The 18,177-nt window shown below is 43.9% G+C and overlaps 1 protein-coding gene across 2 annotated transcripts in view; it reads right to left on the bottom strand.

Moving 5' to 3' along the window:
• TMEM40 (transmembrane protein 40) overlaps positions 1 to 18,177 on the bottom strand; it is a 42,889-nt gene that overhangs the window by 12,714 nt on the left and 11,998 nt on the right. For both annotated transcript variants that reach the window (XM_066350809.1, XM_066350810.1), the window contains exons 2-4: positions 7,000 to 7,080; positions 6,221 to 6,355; positions 36 to 86 (exon numbers count right to left, since the gene is read on the bottom strand). In XM_066350809.1, the coding sequence (XP_066206906.1) occupies positions 36 to 86; positions 6,221 to 6,355; positions 7,000 to 7,072 (259 nt within the window). In that variant the 5' untranslated portion in view covers positions 7,073 to 7,080. The remainder of the gene's footprint in view (positions 1 to 35; positions 87 to 6,220; positions 6,356 to 6,999; positions 7,081 to 18,177) is intronic.

The raw sequence follows: 18,177 nt of genomic DNA, 5'->3' as shown, positions 1-18,177 counted from the left end.
TCTGTTTTCTCCAAATTCATTGGACAATCAGTTACCTCCATAGAGTTGAAGCTCATTCAAAAGGTCAAGCTCTCCATGCTCAGCACCTGGGTGGAGACAAATCCCATTAGTCAGCTTTCCCTGGGAGCAGCATCCCAGAGCAGCGTCCATCTCCCACCCACCTGAAGCCATAGAAAGACACACGGTTCCTGTGCTGTGGTAAGCTGGGCAGTCTTCAACAGGCTAGACAGACTTACAAGTGCGTTCCCTTTGTTCTGTCTGACTCTCCAGCACACCCAGAGATGACCATATTCAGTTTACTAAGAAAGAATTGGGGGTCTGAGAGGACTTAGGCTTCATTCAAAGTTAATAATAATAGTTACTATTTATTGAGTACTTACCATGTACCAACACTATATGAAGTACTTTATATTTAATATTTTATTTGATTCTTATGAAAATCCTATGAAGGATTAGTCTCTTTCCCTCTCACATTTTACAGATAAAGAAACTGAAGCTCACAAAGTAAAGTTATTTCCTACAGTTCACAAACCCAGTAAGTGACAGGTCCAGGGTTCCAGCCAGGTCTGTTGCCAAAGCCTGCAATCCTCCACACTTCATGGGCAGTATTTATTTATTTATTTATTTATTTATTTATTTATAGACAGGGCAGACAGGAAGGGAGACAGATGAGATGAGATGCGCCACCTCATAGTTGCAGCACCTTAGTTGTTCATTGATTGCTTTCTCATATATGCCTTGACCAGGTGGCTCCAGCTGAGCCAGTGACCCCCTTGCTCAAGCCAGCAACCCTAGGCTCAATCAAGCCAGCGACCTTGGGCTTCAAGCCAGTGACCAGGGGTTCATGTCTATGATCCCATGCTCAAGCCAGCAACCCCACACTCAAGCTGGTAAACCCACACTTAAGCCAGCAACCTTGGGGTTTCAAACCTGGGTTCTCAGTGTCCCAGGCTGATGCTCTATCCACTGCGTCACCACCTGGTCAAGCGGGCAGCATTTATTAAACACCTCATGTGTGAAAGATTTGTACTAGGCATTAATCCAAGCCCTTTCCCCATGCTCTTTTTTTTTTCCTTTCTCTTTCTTATATTCTTTCTTTCTTTTCTTTCTTTCTTTCTTTCTTTCTTTCTTTCTTTCTTTCTTTCTTTCTTTCTTTCTCTCTTTCTCTTTTTCTCTTTCTCTCTCTTTTTCCTTTTTACCAAGAGAGAGAAAAAGAGAGGAAGGGAGAGAGATGACAAGTATCAACTTGGAGTTGTGGCATTTTAGTTGTTCATTGATTGCTTCTTATATATCCTAAGCCAGTGACCTCTTGTTCAAGCCAGTGACCTTGGGGTCAAGCCAGAGACCTTGAGCTTTAAGCCAGTAACCTTTGGGCTCAAGCCAGTGACTTTGGGATTATGTCGATGATCATATGCTCAAGTCAGTGACCCTGCGCTCAAGCTGGTGAGCTTGTGCTCAAGCCCGTTACCTAGAGGTTTTGAACCTGGAACCTCAGCATCCCAGGTTGATGCTATACCCAGTGCACCCTCACTGATCAGGCATCCCATGATCTTTTCTTCCCATGATCCATTTGGGCTGAAATTTACACACACATATATATATATATATATATATATATATATATATATATATATATATATATGATTTTTGGCAAAAGTTTTCTTTCTTTTTTTTTTTTTGTATTTTTCCGAAGCCAGAAATGGGGAGGCAGCCAGACAGACTCCCGCATGCGCCTGACCAGGATCCACCCAGCATGCCCACCAGGTGGCGATGCTCTGCCCATCCGGGGTGTCGCTCTGTTGTGACCAGAGCCACTTCAGCGCCTGAGGCAGAGGCCACAGAGTCATTCTCAGCGCCCGGGCCAACTTTGCTCCAATGGAGCCTCGGCTGTGGGAGGGGAAGAGAGAGACAGAGAAGAAGGAGAGGGGGAGGGGTGGAGAAGCAGATGGCGCTTCCCCTGTGTGGCCTGGCCGGGAATCGAACCCAGGACTCCTGGATGCCAGGCCAATGCTCTACCACTGAGCCAACCGGCCAGGGCCAAAAGTTTTCTTTCTGTTGTTAAAAATATAACATGCTCGCCCTGGCCGGTTGGCTCAGCGGTAGAGCGTCGGCCTAGCGTGCGGAGGACCTGGGTTCGATTCCCGGCCAGGGCACACAGGAGAAGCGCCCATTTGCTTCTCCACCCCTCCGCCGCGCTTTCCTCTCTGTCTCTCTCTTCCCCTCCCGCAGCCAAGGCTCCATTGGAGCAAAGATGGCCCGGGCGCTGGGGATGGTTCTGTGGCCTCTGCCTCAGGCGCTAGAGTGGCTCTGGTCGCAACACGGCGACGCCCAGGATGGGCAGAGCATCGCCCCCTGGTGGGCAGAGCGTCGCCCCTGGTGGGCGTGCCGGGTGGATCCCGGTCGGGCGCATGCGGGAGTCTGTCTGACTGTCTCTCCCTGTTTCCAGCTTCAGAAAAATGAAAAAAAAAAAAAAAAAAAAAAAAAAAAAAAAAAATATATATATATATATATATATATATATATATATATATATATATAACATGCTCATTGTAAAATATTTATAATATAAGAGAGTTCAAAAAATAGAAAATAAAAGTCACCCATAATTTAACTATCCAGAGATCACCATTATTAGCATTTGGATATTTTTCTTTCCAGTCTTGTTTATAGCCATGCATGTATAAATTTTTACAAAGTGTATATGAGATTAAATTGATTATATGATTTGACATCTTTCTTTTTTACTTCAGAGATATATGAAGAACAGAGCTCTAACCAGGACAGGCTATAGCATCATTGACCTATTTTGTAGTTGTTGGACGTTAGGTTGTTTCCCATCGTTACCCTACTATAAGCAATGCTGCAAGGAACATCTTCACACAGAAATGCTCAGTCCCAGTGAGAGACTCAACAGTGAGCCAAGTGGGCAAAGGACAAAGGTAAGGCCTATTGCCTACCGGGTGAGCTGCTCCTATGGGGGTGTGCTGCTCCTATGGGGGTATCCAGCCCCCTGGCTCTGCTGATATTTTCTGGTTTCTTTCGGGTGCTGGTCTTCATCACTGCTTTCTTCAAAGAACAAACACAAGCTATAGGAGAGCCTCAACCTGGGATACACTTGTTATGTTGTACATTCTCAGAATTATTTTTTTTGTGTGAGGAGTGTGGTCTAGGGGAAATATACTAGTAAGTGTTCAGTGGTTATTTCTGGGTCACAGAGGAAAGGATACTTTTTTACCTCCTTTCTCCCACTTCATGTTCCACATTTTGTACAATGTGCCTATAGTAATCTTTCAGATTAAGATGTTTTAGTTAAAAAAATAACAGGATACAGTTAGAACAAAAAGATGTAGGGAAATCAGTGCTGTGTGCCAATCCAGTTAGGGTCCTGCGTGTAAAGAAGACGGGGGCTGCAGTGACACACCCCGGCTTGGGGCTTTGAGGTCACCACTGGAGCCTGAAGAATGGGTCTGGTCTGAGTTCCAGCCACAGGCCAGTCATTGTGGCTCAGACACCGGGATCCTAAGAATCAGTCTGTCTCTGTGCTCCTGCATTCATTTTCTTTTTACTTTCTTTTAGTGTTCAGTTTTGCTAACTACAGCCAATCCCACGTGTGCTGTAGAGACAGGAGGGAAGTGCTTGATGGACACATTTGAGATATTACTGGGGGAGCAGCACCCCCTAAAGGTCAACTAGAATCAGAAGACAGAATGTCCTCTCCCACTAGGGAGGAGAAACAAAGGGACAGAGGGCCTTTGCAAAAGTCCTACTGCACCTGGAAGCCCTTCTTTCTGAGGTAAATCTTGTAGGAGATGTGTTTGTGTGCTTTTTAATAAGGGAAGTGGTTTCCTTTCCAATCCCATAAGGAGAATGGCTAAACACAAACCCACTGGATCCACTAACCACTCTCTCTTTTGTCTACTGAAATAAGCATGGATTTTGTGTCCTTGAGACTCAGTCTCACTAATTGCAACAAAAGAATACAAGTCTAAGGTATCAGGGCTTTGCAATCATTTTTAAAATTTTAGCCTGAGATTGCTTTCATCAGATGAAATCTCAGACCCAGGCCCACTATGTACAACAGATCAGGAGCTCTGGTGGAGGAGCAGACCAGAGGCTTTCCTTAGGCTCCCAGTCCCAGAAAGACTTTCAGAGAATCCCAGGTTTGTCACTGAGCCCCCTTACAGCAGCTCAGTTAGCCTTTGTGCCTCTGTTTCCTCACCTGTAAAATGATAATAATAGTACCTTTTAGGTTGCTATGAGAATTTATTGAGTTATTACAGTGCTTAGAACAGTATCTGGCACATAGTACCATATTCCCCCATGTATAAGATGCTCCCATGTATATGAGATGCACCTTAATTTTGGGGCCCAAAATTAGAAAAATAATGTGTTGCATAAAGTTATTGAACTCAAGTTTTATTCATCATCAAATTCAAACAACTCCTCATCTGTGTGAAAAAGCAGGAAATGCAAGTAAAAAACTACAACCACAGTATAAGACACACCCAGTTTTTAGACTCCAAATTTTTCAGAAAAGTGTGCATCTTATATATGGGGAAATACGGTAAGTGCTCAATAAATGCTACCTATGATGTTGCTGCTGCTGCTGCTATAAACTCAGCCTTATATTTTCAATCAAAAGAATAAAAGTGAAAGACAAGTACCATATGATTTCACTCATACCTGGAATCTAACGAACAAATGAATTAACAATCAAAAATATAGATAGACTTACAGATAGAGAGCTGACTGACAGCTGTCAGGTGTGGGGATGGGTGAAGGGGGTGGAGGGATTGAGCCAAAAAGAGAGAGAAAAAAAGAAACTCATGGATGCGGACAACAGTGTGGTGATTGCCCAGGATGGGGGGCGTGGGGTGGGGAGAGGAAGGTTTGAGGAGATGAATGGTGATGGACCAAGACTTGCCTTGGGAGCGGGGGGGTGGGGGTGGGTGGGTGCTGTAAACACACAATACAGTATACAGAGATGTGTTGTAGAATTGGGCAACCGAAACCTGTATAATTTTGTTAACCAGTGTCATTCCCAATAAATTCACTTAAAAACAAAGAGGAAAAGTTAAAGAACATTCTGCTGTTTATTAGAAAATAATGTGGCAATCTATAATAAAGACCCAAATAGAGATGCTTATTCCTCTAAACCAGGGGTCCTCAAACTTTTTACACAGGGGGCCAGTTCACTGTCCCTCAGACCGTTGGAGGGCCGGACTATAAAAAAAAACTATGAACAAATCCCTATGCACACTGCACATATCTTATTTTAAAGTAAAAAAACAAAACGGGAACAAATACAATATTTAAAATGAAGAACAAGTAAATTTAAATCAACAAACTGACCAATATTTCAATGGGAACTATGGGCCTGCTTTTGGCTAATGAGATGGTCAATGTGCTCCTCTCACTGACCACCAATGAAAGAGGCGCCCCTTCCGGAAGTGCGGCGGGGGCTGGATAAATGGCCTTAGGGGGCCGCATGTGGCCCGCGGGCCATAGTTTGGGGACCCCTGCTCTAAACCACTTAAGCACTGGGTGGGGGACAATATGTAGGACGTGATTTATATAAAAATTTTAAAAAAGCAAAAGCTTTTGGTAAGGATGTTCAAGAGTGCGATAAACTTGGTAAGGTAGGGGTGGATCTTTGAGCTTTTAACTATTTGCTAGGTGCTAAGATTTCACACATGTGAAGAATATTATCCTTACAAGAATCCTATGAGGTAACAACTTTTGTTGCCATCCCCATCTTAGAGATTGGGCCCTCAAGGCACATAGAGTTAAGCAATTTACCCAAGGACACATAGTTAGCTAGTGGCAAAGGGAGGATTTGAACCCAGGCAGGCTGCTCAAATGGACAGATGCACTGACCCTGACACCAGAGTGCCCCTAGAAAACCCAAATTTTGCTTTACATGAGATGCAGCTCATGAGGGGTTATTCAGGAGGCATGAGGAGTAGCTGCAATGATATTAAAGAATGATAGGGCAAAATGCAGAAGAGAAGACAACAAATTTTTAAACCATGGACAAAATTGTCTATACAGTTAGTTATAACTGTGTACAAGTTATGTGTACAGGTAGGCAGGCTCTAAAAGAGAATGTGGAAATAACTGAAGTATCAAGGTAGGAGATTATGGAGGATGTTTTTCTCATGTAAAGGTTTTCTTGAATAATATATGATTGTATATATGTATATTTAAATTGTTGCAATACCTGAGGCAGAGGAGGAGGAGGAGGATGAGGAGGAGGAGGAGGAAGAAGAGGAGGAGGAAGACTTGTTTTTCTTATGTTGTCCTTGAGAAAAGAGTCTGGCTTCCTCATCCTGCTTGTGGAAATCTGTTTCTCCATCTGGGAGGAACACAGAGGCAAGGATGAGTGTTTCCTATCCTTCCCACCCCAGAGACCCCCAGTGCCTCCTCAGGACTCTGTCTGGACTTGGAGGGCCAGCAGGGGCTAGTTTCTTCAGGATACTCTTCCCAAACCCGTAGAGCCAATGGAAGGTGCAGAGACCCAGGCCCACAGAGGTCCCAGGGGTTCTAGGAAGGCCCCGGTCAGAAAATTCTCTGACTGTGGAGCCCAGAGAGGTGCTTCTAAGGCCCCTGTCCTGCCTTGAGACCCCTACACTGTATAAGTGGTTGCCAATTTAGGATTCTCTATAAATTTCAGGGCAGGTGGGATCAGATTAAGCCCTAAACATTCCTATCTCCTATTCTGGGGCTATGCAGGACCCTTCCCACCTTCTGAGGACCCTCTCTAGTACAAGCCTTAACTCACAAAGATGCCTAGAAATTTGGGAAGCAACTGAGGATTCTCACAGCTAGAAAGTGCTGAAGCACATGTGTGTGTGCATGTGTGTAAAAATTACTACTTCTCTAGAGGTTTCAACTGTGATTCAAGCCACTGTGGAATATAAGCTAAGCAGGGTCTTCTTTTGTTCTACCCACTACTGGACTCGACCTCCCGTGTGGCTTTGCCCAGAGGGTCAAACGTACAGTCTACATCTTCTGTATCTTTGTGGACTTGACTGTGGTCTTGAGTCTGGGAGGAGGATCCTGAAGTCTCCATGGCCTTCCCTGGAGGAATAATAATAACAAGTAATTAATACCATTTGTCATTATTAATCACAAGTAATTAATAACCAATAACAAGTAGTTAATATCCTAAATATATTAAAAATTTGGTAAATAAATAAAAAGAAAAGCGACTCAATTTTAAAAAGTATAAGAACAATCTACAAAATAATATACAATTAAGAAAATTTAAATAATGAAATTCTTTTGACAATATAAGAACTCGTTTACTTTTAAAAAATAGACTTTAGTTTTTAGAGCAGTTTTAATTCATAGTAAAATTGAATGGAAGGTAAAGAGATTTCACATATACCTCCTATCCCCAAATATGCATAGCTTCCCCCATTATGAACATATGAACATCCTGCACTAATATTTTTTAGGTGTGATATTTATATTGAGGTTATACAGTGTGTCCGTAAAGTCATGGTGCATTTTTGACCGGTCACAGGAAAGCAACAAAAGATGATAGAAATGTGAAATCTGCACCAAATAAAAGGAAAACTCTCCCAGTTTCATACCTATTCAGTGTAGTTCAAAGTGGGCTCACGCACAGATTTTTTAGGGCTCCTTAGGTAGCCATCCCGTATAGCCTCTACAGACTCATCACTGACTGATGGCCTACCAGAACGGGGTTTCTCCACCAAACTGCCGGTTTCCTTCAACTGCTTATCCCACCGAGTAATGTTATTCCTATATGGTGGCGCTTCGTTATAAACACACCGATATTCACGTTGCACTTTGGTCATGGATTCGAATTTAGAGAGCCACAGATCACACTGAACTTTCCTCTGTACCATCCACATCTTGACTGGCATGGCCGTGGGCTGCTCTGCTATATACATGGTGTTATGTCATCATCTGCACATGCGCACATGCTGCCATATCATCCTACAGAAACTGGGAGGGTTTTCCTTTTATTTGGTGCAGATTTCACATTTCTGTCATCTTTTGTTGCTTTCCTGTGACCGGTCAAAAGTGCACCATGGCTATACGGACACACTGTATTTATTTGGAGATAAATACTGAAATATTTATGATGAAATTATATGATGTTTGAGATTTGCTTCAAAATAACTTGTTGGGAATTGGGAGGCATTGATGGGGGTCCAAATAAACAAACATGATTATCAGTCAATAATTGTTGGAGCTATATATTTTGACTTATATCAAAATATAAATCGTGGTTCTCTTTGGGTGGTGGTATTATGCATATTTTTAGTTCCTTATTTTTACTTTGCTTTTTTTTAAGCAAGTGAGAGAGAGAGAGACAGACAAGAAGAAAGGGAGAGAGATGAGAATCATTAACTCATAGTTGCAGCATTTTAGTTGTTCATTGATTGCTTCCCTGCCTTGACCAGGGAGCTCCAGCTGAGACAGTGACACCTTGTTCAAGCCAGAGACCTTTGGACTCAAACCAGCAATCTTGGGATTATGTCAATGATCCCACAATCAAGCCAGTGAACATGTGCTCAAGATGGTGAGTCTATGCTCAAGCTGGAGACCTTGGGGTTTCGAACGTGGGACCTCAGTGTCCCAGGTTGATCCTCTATCCACTGTGCTACTACTGGTCAGGATTTACTCTGCATTTTCTAAATTTGTAATAGTATTGCTATTACTATAATAAAATAAACAATACATTTTCATTACTTAAAAAAATTTAACATGCCACCTTATATTAGTATAGCACTTAATGGTTTTCCAAAGGGCTGGCCATGTGCCTCTAATTCCATCTAAGCCTGACCACAAACCAGTCAGGTAGGAAATGGGATTAATTACCCCTCATATCTGAACTGTAATTTCTAGACAAAAGAAATGCTTCCCAAAAGATTATCTCATTTGGATCTAAGGTAGTCAGTTAGAGCAGTGGTCCCCAACCCCTGGGCCACAGACAGGTACTGGTTGGTGGGCCATTTGGTACCAGTCCGCAGAGAAAGAATAAATAACTTACATTATTTCCATTTTATTTATATTTAAGTCTGAACGATGTTTTATTTTTAAAAAATGACCAGATTCCCTCTGTTACATCCGTCTAAGACTCACTCTTGATGCTTGTCTCGGTCACGTGATACATTTATCTGTCCACCCTAAAGGCCAGTCTGTGAAAATATTTTCTGACATTAAACAGGTCCGTGGCCCAAAAAAGGTTGGGGACCACTGAGTTAGAGCATAGTCCTGACACACCAAGGTTGTAAATTCAATCCCCAGTGAGGGCACATAAAAGAATCAACTAAAGAATGCTTAAATAAGTGAAATAACAAATTGATGTTTTCTATCTCTCTCTCTAAAATAAAATTATTTTATTTTATTATTATTTTTTAAAATTTATTTATTTATTTTAGAGAGGAGGGGGGAGAGAGAGAGAAAGAGAGAGAGAGAGAAAGGGGGAGGAGCAGGAAGCATCAACTCCCATATGTGCCTTGACCAGACAAGTTCAGGGTTTTGAACCAGCGACCTCAGCGTTTCAGGTCGACGCTTTATCCACTGTGCCACCACAGGTCAGGCCTTATTTACTTTAGCAAGTGGAGGGGAGGCAGACAGACAGACTCCCACATGCACCTAGACCAGGACCCACCAGGCAAGCCCACTAGAGGGTGATGCTCTGCCCATCCGGTGCCCTTGTTCTATTGTAACTGAAGCCATTTTTTAGCACCTGAGGCAGAGACCATGGAGCTATCTCAGTGCGCCTGCGGGCCAACTCACTCTAATCAAGCCATGGCTGCAAGAAGGGAGGAGAAGAGAGAGAGAAGCTAGAGGGGGAGAGGTGGAGAAGCAGATGGGTGTTTCTCCAGAAATTGAACCCAGTACATCCACACAGTGGGCCAATGCTCTACCACTCAGCCAACCAGCCAGGGCAAAAAAAAATTTTTTTTAAGATTGTCTCATTTGACTCTTATATCATCCTGCAAAGTAAATTTTATTAACCCTATTTTAATTTTTAAAAATTGATTGCTTTTAGAGAGACAGAAGGAGGAAAGGGGTAGCAGGGGTAGGGGGGAGAGAAAGCATTCATTTGTTGTTCCACTTAGTTGCACATTCATTCATTGCATCTTGTATGTGCCCTGACCGGGGATTGAACTCGCAACCTTGTCATTTCAGAAAGATGCTCTAATCTAGGGATCTGGAACCTATGGCTCGCGAGCCAGATGTGGCTCTTTTGATGGCTGCATCTGGCTTGAAGACAAATCATTAATAAAAATAATAATAACGCGGCCTAGCGTGCGGAGGACCCGGGTTCGATTCCCGGCCAGGGCACACAGGAGAAGCGCCCATTTGCTTCTCCACCCCTCCGCCGCACTTTCCTCTCTGTCTCTCTCTTCCCCTCCCGCAGCCGAGGCTCCATTGGAGCAAAGATGGCCCGGGCGCTGGGGATGGCTCTGTGGCCTCTGCCCCAGGCGCTAGAGTGGCTCTGGTCGCAATATGGCGACGCCCAGGATGGGCAGAGCACCGCCCCCTGGTGGGCAGAGCGTCGCCCCTGGTGGGCGTGCCGGGTGGATCCCCGGTCGGGCACCTGCGGGAGTCGGTCTGACTGTCTCTCCCCGTTTCCAGCTTCAGAAAAATGAAAAAAAAAAAATAATAATAATAATAATAATAATAACGTTAAAAATATAAAACATTCTCATGTATGGCAATCCACTCATTTCCTACCGCTCATGTTCATGGTTGTGGGTGGCTGGAGCCAATCAAGCTGTCCTCCGGGACAACACCAAATTTTTATTGGATAATGCGTAACGTACACGGGTCGTTGTATGGCTCTCACGGAATAACATTTTAAAATATGTGGCGTTCATGGCTCTCTCAGCCAAAAAGTTTCCCGACCCCTGCTCTAACCAACTGAGCTAACCAGCCAGGGCCTTATCCCCATTTTATAAAGGAGAAAACTGAATCTCAAAGAGATGATCTATTTACTGTACCTCAAAACATTGTTCTGGGATACAAAACTGCTCAAAGGCCACTGTGGAGTCAGGCCTCTGGCATGGAATGCTGAATGTCCCCAGGGGACAGTGATCATTCCCACTTGAAAACCACTGGTCTAGACAACCTACATTTTTTTTTGACAGAGAGAAAGAGAGAGTCAAAGAGAGGGATAGATAGGAACAGATAGACAGGAAGGGAGACAAATGAGAAGCATAAATTTTTTGTTGCATCACCTTAGTTGTTCATTGATTGCTTTCTCCTATGTGCCTTGACCATGAGTCTACAGCAGAGTGAGTGACCCCTTCTCAAGCCAGCAACCTTGGGCTCAAGCTGGTGAACCTTGCTCAAACCAGATGAGCCTGTGCTCAAACTGGTGACCTTGGGGTCTCAAACCTGGGTCCTCCGCGTCCCAGTCCAACGCTCTATCCACTGTGCTACCGCCCAGTCAGGGCTAGACAACCTACTCTTTAAAAAGTTTTTATTTTATTAAAATATTTTTTTGACAGACAGAATAGGCACTACGATTGAAGCAAGATGCTATCCTATTGGCTTTGAAGATGGAGCAAAAGGCCAGGAGCCAAAGAATGCAAGGAATGCAGCTCTAGAAGATGGAGAAGACCTGGCAATGGATTCTCTTCTGGACCCATGGGAGCGAGCTCAGCCTTGATTTTGGATTTTGACCTCTAGAACTGTGTGCGTGTGTGTGTGCGTGTGCGTGTGTGTGTGTGTGTGTGTGTGTGTGTGTGTGTGTTTAAAACTTTTTTCCCAAATTGAGGTGTAATAGGCATATAACATTATATTAGTTCACGTACATGTATGCAACATGATTCAATATTTGTATACATTGCAAAATGATCACCACAATAGGTCTAGATACCATTCATCATCACAGTTTTTTTTTTCTTGTGATGAAAACTTTTAAGATCTATTCTCTTAGCAACTTTCATATATGCAATGACAGTAACCCTGCTCTACATTACATCCCCAGGACTTATTGTGGAACTGGAAGTTTGTACATTTTGACCCCTTCATCCATTTTGCCCATGCCCCACCCCCACCTCTGGCTACCGCCTATCTGTTCTCTGTGTCTATGAGTTTGGGTTGTTTTTGTTTTAGCAGAGAATCTACTCAACCCAGCACAAGACCTTGGCAAGGCACTATCTTTCCCTATGTCTCAGAGCTGGACCAGCTGGGTTTGAATCCTATCTGATGCTTCCAGCTTTGGGAGCTGAGCATGTACTGAACCACTTACTGTGCCTCAGGTTCTTCATCTGTAAAATGGGGACAATTTACAAAAAATGTGAAGCACTCAGAACAATGTTTAGTACAGAACAACTGTTGAATAAATGCCAGCTGAGATGATGATCATTATTAAGATGGTGGGGCAGAATGGGAGCAAAAAGACAGTATTTGTGTAGAGGCAAGAGCATGTGCTTTGGGTCAGAATGACCAGGGTCCCACCCCACTTCTGTCATCTGTGCATGGGATGACCGTGGGTAGGGGAGCCTTGTTCTCTAAGCTCTATCGATCACAACTGTGAACTGGTGATAGCAGATGCTTAAGGAGGAAAGATGGCTAGTGCCTGCCTTTAGAGGCCTCAGAAAATGTGGGTTCTTTCTTCTCTGGCCTCCTATTATCCTCAGACATCTGGTCTCCAGCCCCAGCCCTGCTCATTCCCCATCTCCTATTTCCGTCTTTCTAGAATAAACATTCCCATTTCTCAGGGCAGAATTCAGCTAAGCATTAGGAAGTCAGTAGCCAATAGAACTAATTAATATTCAGGTATGAATGACTGATAACCATAAGCCTCCAGGGCATATCTACGTTTTGAAAAGAACTTTTTGTACATAGCAGATGTCCAGTAATGTTCATTGGCTGAGATCATCTTTAATGGTGGAATTTCAGGCAGAGTGGAGGAAGAGATTTAGAGTACATATGGGGGAAAGAGAGCTTCTGGCTGATGCCAAAAATACCAAAGGTTTGCCAAGCTGGTCCTATCTCTTTCCTACCCTACCTCTCTGGGTCACTTGGCAGTCCTTGGTCACACACACAATATTTTCAGGCCTCTATCTAGCTATTTTTCCTATTGTCAAAATTGTATCTGACTTAGGCATAGCTCAAATGAAACCTCCTTCGTGAAGGCCTGTGCTACTTGCCTGACCAGTACTCTCCCTACAGACCCCATTCTGTTAGACCTTCTCCCTCACAACTTTTGGACTTTTTCCTTGCTAATATAGCTGCAATTTTGTTCTTCCAGCTCCAGTTAGATACTCATTTTTCCAGTCTTTCTTGTAACTGCGGGTGGCCATGTAACTCAGTTTTAGCTAGTGAAAAGTTAGCAGAAATTTGTTGGGGTTTAGGAATGGTTTAGTTTCTCTTGGCAAAAAAGGGCAACAGGGCAAGTGCTGTGTCTTGCCTCTCATTCCTTCCTTGAAAATGAATGTAATGGCAGGAGGTACAGGGACAATCTTGTGACCTTGAGGAGAAACTAAAGCAAATGCAGAGATGTTGTTGAGCTACTGAGCCCTTGCCAGGAGCTACCTGCTTTCTTGTTATTTGAGAAAAAGGAGCCTCATTTTGAATATGCCTCTGTAGTCAGGATTTTTGGCATTTGTAGCTGAACACAATTCTAACTGAAACACATTCCCTCTCTTGCATTCCTACATTAATTGGCACCTACTGTATGTTAACACTGAGGATACAGTGGTGAACAAGTCGCGGCTGCTTCCTCAAGGAATTTCAAGCTAGACCTGTGGTCTGTTGAAACCCAGTCTGTTGGAACTTCAGTCAAAGAATGTTCCTGAAGGAACAGGTGCTGGGGGTGCATTGGAAGGGCAAGAGGGAATAATGTGCAAAGGCACAGAGAAAAGGTATCATGACTCATGTGGGAAACAGTTGGCAGGAAACAGATTTTAAAAAGAATGGCATTTAGGGGAGAGTGAGAATACTCCGTTCCATCCCCCAGCACATCCCCCTCTTGAGCCTTAGTCAACTCTGCCTTATACCAGACTCTTCTTCAAGGTGAGGCACCTTGTTGCATATCTCCAAGAGCCAAGGTTCCTATTCCTATTCACCTTCAGATCTGTGCCCAGGGCTCAGCAGAGTACTGGACACATCCAGGGTGTGTCTCTTCCACTAGATCATTAACTCAGCAAGGGTTAGCAGGGGTAGTCAACCTTTTTATACCTACCACCCACTTTTGTATCTCTGTTAGTAGTAAAATTTTCTAACCGCCCACCGGTTCCACAGTAATGATAATTTATAAAGTAGGGAAGTAACTTTACTTTATAAAATTTATAAAGCAGAGTTACAGCAAGTTAAAGCATATAATAATAATTACTTACCAAGTACTTGATGTCGGATTTTTGCTAAGTTTGGCAGACTAAATTTTTATAAAACAACTTACTATAGTTAAATCTATCTTTTTATTTACACTTTGGTTGCTCTGCTACCACCCACCATGAAAGCTGGAACGCCCACTAGTGGGCAGTAGAGACCAGGTTGACTACCACTGGGTTAGAGATTGAAGCTGATTTATCTATGTGTCATCAACCCTGCATTGAGCTTGACAGAAGGCAAAAATGATGATGATGATGACAATAACAAATTAGTGCTTACTATTTGCCAGACAATGATCTAAACATATTTCATGTATTAACTCATGTATTCCTCACCACAACCTAGGAGGGCTCACCGTGGTTGTGCCCCTTTAAGGGGTTAAGAACACTAAGGCACAGAGAGGCTAAAAAACTTGCCCAGAACCATATAGCTAGTAAGTGGCTGAACAAGGTAGTTGCTCTGTCCATGTTGGGGGTTGGAAGGACTGATATGGGTACCTATTCCCAGGCTCTAGTCATTTGTACCAGGAAAGAAGCCACTAACAGTCATGGGAGTGTTATGCAAATGATGCTGAGTTAGCCTCTGGTATAGCTCTGAGCAAGTGTCCTCATAGTCAAGGGTGCTTCCTTGGCAGTCATCAGGAAAGGGGAAATGGTAGGACCCATCCTTGTCCCACCCCTCCTTCACCTATATTTCTTCTATGAGAAAGAATAAATAGATGTTTTATAATTTAAAACTCAAGGATCAGTGTGCAAGGTAATGCTTAACACAAAGGACAGGCAGAGGGATTGTTGGGAGAGGCTTCTAAAAGCTCAGTCAAGTTCAGTACATATGACTTTGAGCCAAGATGGACCAGAGGGACTTGATAGAGAAGTAAAGAAAGAAGAAAGCAGAAAAAGGAAAAGGAACTCAACACACATACACTGTAATCTTATTTCATTCATGCAAGTCTTATTTATTTTATGTAGGAAAAAACTGAGGTTTAAATAGACGAAGCTACTTGTCGAAGGTCTCCCAGCTTACAAATGAACTCAAATCTGACCCCTGCCCTGACAGACAACCCCCATTCCTAGCCCTGCTTAGAGGGCTCCAGGGACCCTTGTCTTAGGTGGCCCCACATTTGAGGCTGATCCTGCAAAGAAGTGGACTGACTTTCTAGCACTTTTCTCCAAATAGCCCAGCCCTGCTGAGTCACTGGTGGTGCCAGGGCCTCTGCACCCACAGGTCTTGTTAAATTGGATTTTCCCTTCAGTTCAGCTCAGATTTCCTAAGCTCCTGCTGTCACAAGGGCCTGGGCCCAGGGTGGGAAAGATATTAGGAGACACTGAGCCATCACAACCTAATAGCACTTTCTTTGCCCAGGTCACTTGACTCCCATACTAACCAGGAGGGAGGGAGGGTGGGGATTATTGTCCTATTTTACAAATGGAGAAACGAAACCTAGAAATGAAGGAACTTGCACAGGTCACATAGCAACTCAGGGGCAAGGCTGGCTCTAGAATCCTGTCTCTTGATCCAAGGGCTGCTTATCTTTCCCCAGCGTCTCTCCCAGGAGGAGGGGACTGAGGTAACTAAGGTTGAGTTGGATTTCAACGGGTGGCAAAAGGTAGAGTGGGAGAAAGATTTAGTGGAGGGGGTGGGTGGTGGTGGGCAGTTGATAGAGTAGGAGCCCCTTGAGGCTGGAGAAATAGTCTTCGGCCTTGAACGCCAGGCTAACTGGTTAACTTTTCCTGCAGATGAACTGTGAGGAACGTCCTAGGGGCCACAAATAAAGGGCCATTTCAGTTCAACAAGCCCAAGGCCAGAACTGGGTTGGGAACGTGGAAAGCAGAAACAATCACTGGAAGGGGAACAGAGCCAACAGAAAGGTGGGTGCTTACTGTTTTGGTCCACCTGGCATCTGTTTTGGCCCTTCTGGCGATTATACCAAGGGGGCAAGTTAGAGCCCTTGATAATCTCCAGCTTCCCAAGTCTCCTACACAGGCATGCACCCTAATTTCAGACATATCCTGGTCAGGCAGGCACAGTTTCAGTACAAACATTTCACAAATAGATTGCACCCTGTCCTCATGATTGTTTGCTATGTAAATTCTGAAGGGGTCCCTGCCTTTCACTTAGGTTAGACCAGGAGTAGTCAACCTTTTTATACCTACCGCCCACTTTTGTATCTCTGTTAGTAGTAAAATTTTCTAACCGCCTACCGGTTCCACAGTAATGGTGATTTATAAAGTAGGGAAGTAACTTTACTTTATAAAATTTATAAAGCAGAGTTACAGCAAGTTAAAGCATATAATAATAATTACTTACCAAGTACTTTATGTCAGATTTTTGCTAAGTTTGGCAGAATAAATTTTTATAAAACAACTTACTATAGTTAAATCTATCTTTTTATTTATACTTTGGTTGCTCTGCTACCACCCACCATGAAAGCTGGAACGCCCACTAGTGGGCAGTAGGGACCAGGTTGACTACACTGGGTTAGACCATCAGCCTCTCCCTCCCAGATGTCTGACTTGTGACATGTTTGACAAAGCCTAAAGTCAGCTGGCACTGGTCTGCCCGGAGACAGAATCCTGAAGACGCTATCCTCTTGTTTCAGTTCCTGGCCACTGTCAGCTCTGCCGTTGAGCATCTCAGCAATTCCCTCTCTTCTGTGAGACTCCCATGTCCTCCCCCAAAAGTCCTCTTTTTACAACCAAAGCATGTTAGTTGAGACAAATGTGAGGAGAAGGCCCTGAGATTTTTCAGCAGAGCAAAGCAGGGCTGGGGGTAGAGGGGTTCATGGAGGTCTCCAGTCTCCAGACAAGATTTGGGCAGGGCCCCCGAGGTCCTCCATACAGGTTGTTGCATCTCAACTCCAGGCTGGGTTGGGAACTTCCACTGTCCCTTCATCCCTGTCCTTGTAACCACCCAAGCAATAATTGCCCTAAAGATCTTGCCCTGGAGACTTGTGTCCTTGCTAAGGACAAAGACCATCTTAGAGTTGGTTCAGTTCCTCACTGGTTTTCTATTGCTTCTGTAACAAATTCCCACAAATTTAGAGGCTTAAAACAACACAAATGTGGTATCTTACAGTTCTGTAGGTTAAAAGTCCAACACTTGTCTCACTGGGCTAAAATCAAGGTGTTGGCAGGATTGCCTTACTTTCTGAAGGCTCTAGGGGAAAATCTATTTCCCTGCTGCTGTTTTTATTTCTTCTCATCCATCCCCTCCTCCCCCTACTTATCCTTCATTTTCCTTGGGTTTTTTTCCAGCTTCTAGAGGATAGCCACACTCTTCGGCTTGTGGCCCTTTCTTCTATCTTCAAAGCCAACAATGTAAGGCCAAGTCCTCCCACTGCACCACTCTGACCTCCAACTTCTGCTTCCCTCTTCCACTTTTTTTTTTTTAATTATTTTTTTTAATATTTATTTATTTATTTCAGAGACCGCGAGAATCAGAGAGAGGAATAGATAGGGACAGACAGACAGGAACGGAGAGAGATGAGAAGCATCAATCATCAGTTTGTCGTTGCGACACCTTAGTTGTTCATTGATTGCTTTCTCATATGTGCCTTGACCGTGGGCTTTCAGCAGACTGAGTAACCCCTTGCTGGAGTCAGTGACCTTGGATCCAAGCTGGTGAGCTTTTTGCTGACACCAGATGAGCCTGCGCTCAAGCTGGCGACCTCAGGGTCTCGAACCTGGGTCCTTCCGCATCCCAGTCTGACGCTCTATCCACTGCGCCACCGCCTGGTCAGGCTCCCTCTTCCACTTTTAAGGAACCTGGTGATTACATTGGGCCCACCTAGGTCATCCAGCATCACCTCCTTATGTTAAGGTCAGCTGATAAACAATCTTAATT

Source organism: Saccopteryx leptura, chromosome 10 (genome assembly GCF_036850995.1).
Source record: "Saccopteryx leptura isolate mSacLep1 chromosome 10, mSacLep1_pri_phased_curated, whole genome shotgun sequence".
NCBI lineage: Eukaryota > Metazoa > Chordata > Mammalia > Chiroptera > Emballonuridae > Saccopteryx > Saccopteryx leptura.
The sequence above is the reverse complement of the archived record's forward strand: the minus strand, read 5'-3'. Positions and strand labels throughout refer to the sequence as shown.